The 1,140-nt window shown below is 50.5% G+C and overlaps 1 protein-coding gene across 1 annotated transcript; it reads right to left on the bottom strand.

The window, feature by feature from the left end:
- Positions 1–450, bottom strand: BBK36DRAFT_156046 (hypothetical protein; the record flags this gene model as incomplete). The annotated part of the gene is made up of 1 exon (XM_024897643.1): positions 1–450. A coding segment is annotated over exon 1 (443 nt), but the record flags the coding sequence as incomplete, so codon positions are not given.
- Positions 451–1,140: the final 690 nt, after the last annotated feature.

The raw sequence follows: 1,140 nt of genomic DNA, 5'->3' as shown, positions 1-1,140 counted from the left end.
GCATCGAAATATGTCCACAAGTCGTCCCAGCAATGAGGCTGCTGCATGTTCTTCAGCTCATTCCAATACACCTTGCGAAGCGAGTTGCAAATGGTTTGGATCTCGTCTTTCGACCATAGATGGACCCGGCGCTGGGGCAAGATATGGTCCAGCTTTCGAAATGGCCGGCTGCCATTAGCGGTCGAAATGTAGGCCCTTGCCTTGGGCGGCACGGTGGTATAGAAGCCCACGGGAAGGTGGTCCTCCAGATACGTCTGAGCGGCCCCCTGGGAGTGCGCGCCGTGCATCATCTTGTAGGTGACGGGGATCCCATATGGATAATACTTGGAGAACGTTGCACGATCCCCAAGGGGAAAGTTATCGGCATGGACTCGGGGGAAGTTGGCGGCATAGACAACTGGATGCGGAGCCGGCTGCAGATTCATTCTGATGGATTCGGCCATGATGAAGACTTTTCAATCTCAGGGTCAGTAAGCAAGAACCTCGAGGCGGCGTCTCAGATATAGCCCAGACACTATCCAAAGGAATGGGAGGTAAAGAGTGTGAATAGAGCGAGGGGACGAGAGCATCAAAGACTGCTGACACGCAAAAGAGTGCCCAGATGAAGCACGCCAATAATGTAATCCAAAAAAGACGCGGCAGCAGAGTGCGTGACCGTGAGAGAGATGGACAAGTGAATGGGTGGATGAAAGAGAGAAGGGTAAATAAACAGTACAGGTGACGATGAAGCCTCATACCTCAGGTGCGGGTTGTCTTTCTCTCGAGGAAGGTGCAACCAGGTCGACGGGTAGACTTTCTCGCTTACTTCCGAGCTGGATTAGATTATCTGTTACTGAAGAGAGGCAAACCAAGAATTACCAAGAATCCGATAAGCTTTGAAAGCAGTAGCTGGTACACTGTTGGTGTATCCAATGATCGTTGTGACGAGCAGGAGATGATAAAGACGAGGGTGGAGCCACTGTTGAGAGGAAGAAGAGGAGAGAAGAAAAGAGATGGAAGAAAAAAATTTCATTCCTTTTTTCTTTGATGAATTGAGTCAGGTGTTTGCATCTGATCTATTAGGGCTCGAGAGAAGAAGTGAGCGCAAGGTGAATCGGGTTGGCAAGGAGCAACGCGAGTTCGACAGCTGGTGACAGCTGG

Source organism: Trichoderma citrinoviride, assembly GCF_003025115.1.
Source record: "Trichoderma citrinoviride strain TUCIM 6016 unplaced genomic scaffold BBK36scaffold_305, whole genome shotgun sequence".
NCBI lineage: Eukaryota > Fungi > Ascomycota > Sordariomycetes > Hypocreales > Hypocreaceae > Trichoderma > Trichoderma citrinoviride.
Note: the sequence above shows the minus strand (reverse complement) of the source record. Positions and strands in the feature narration are given on the sequence as shown.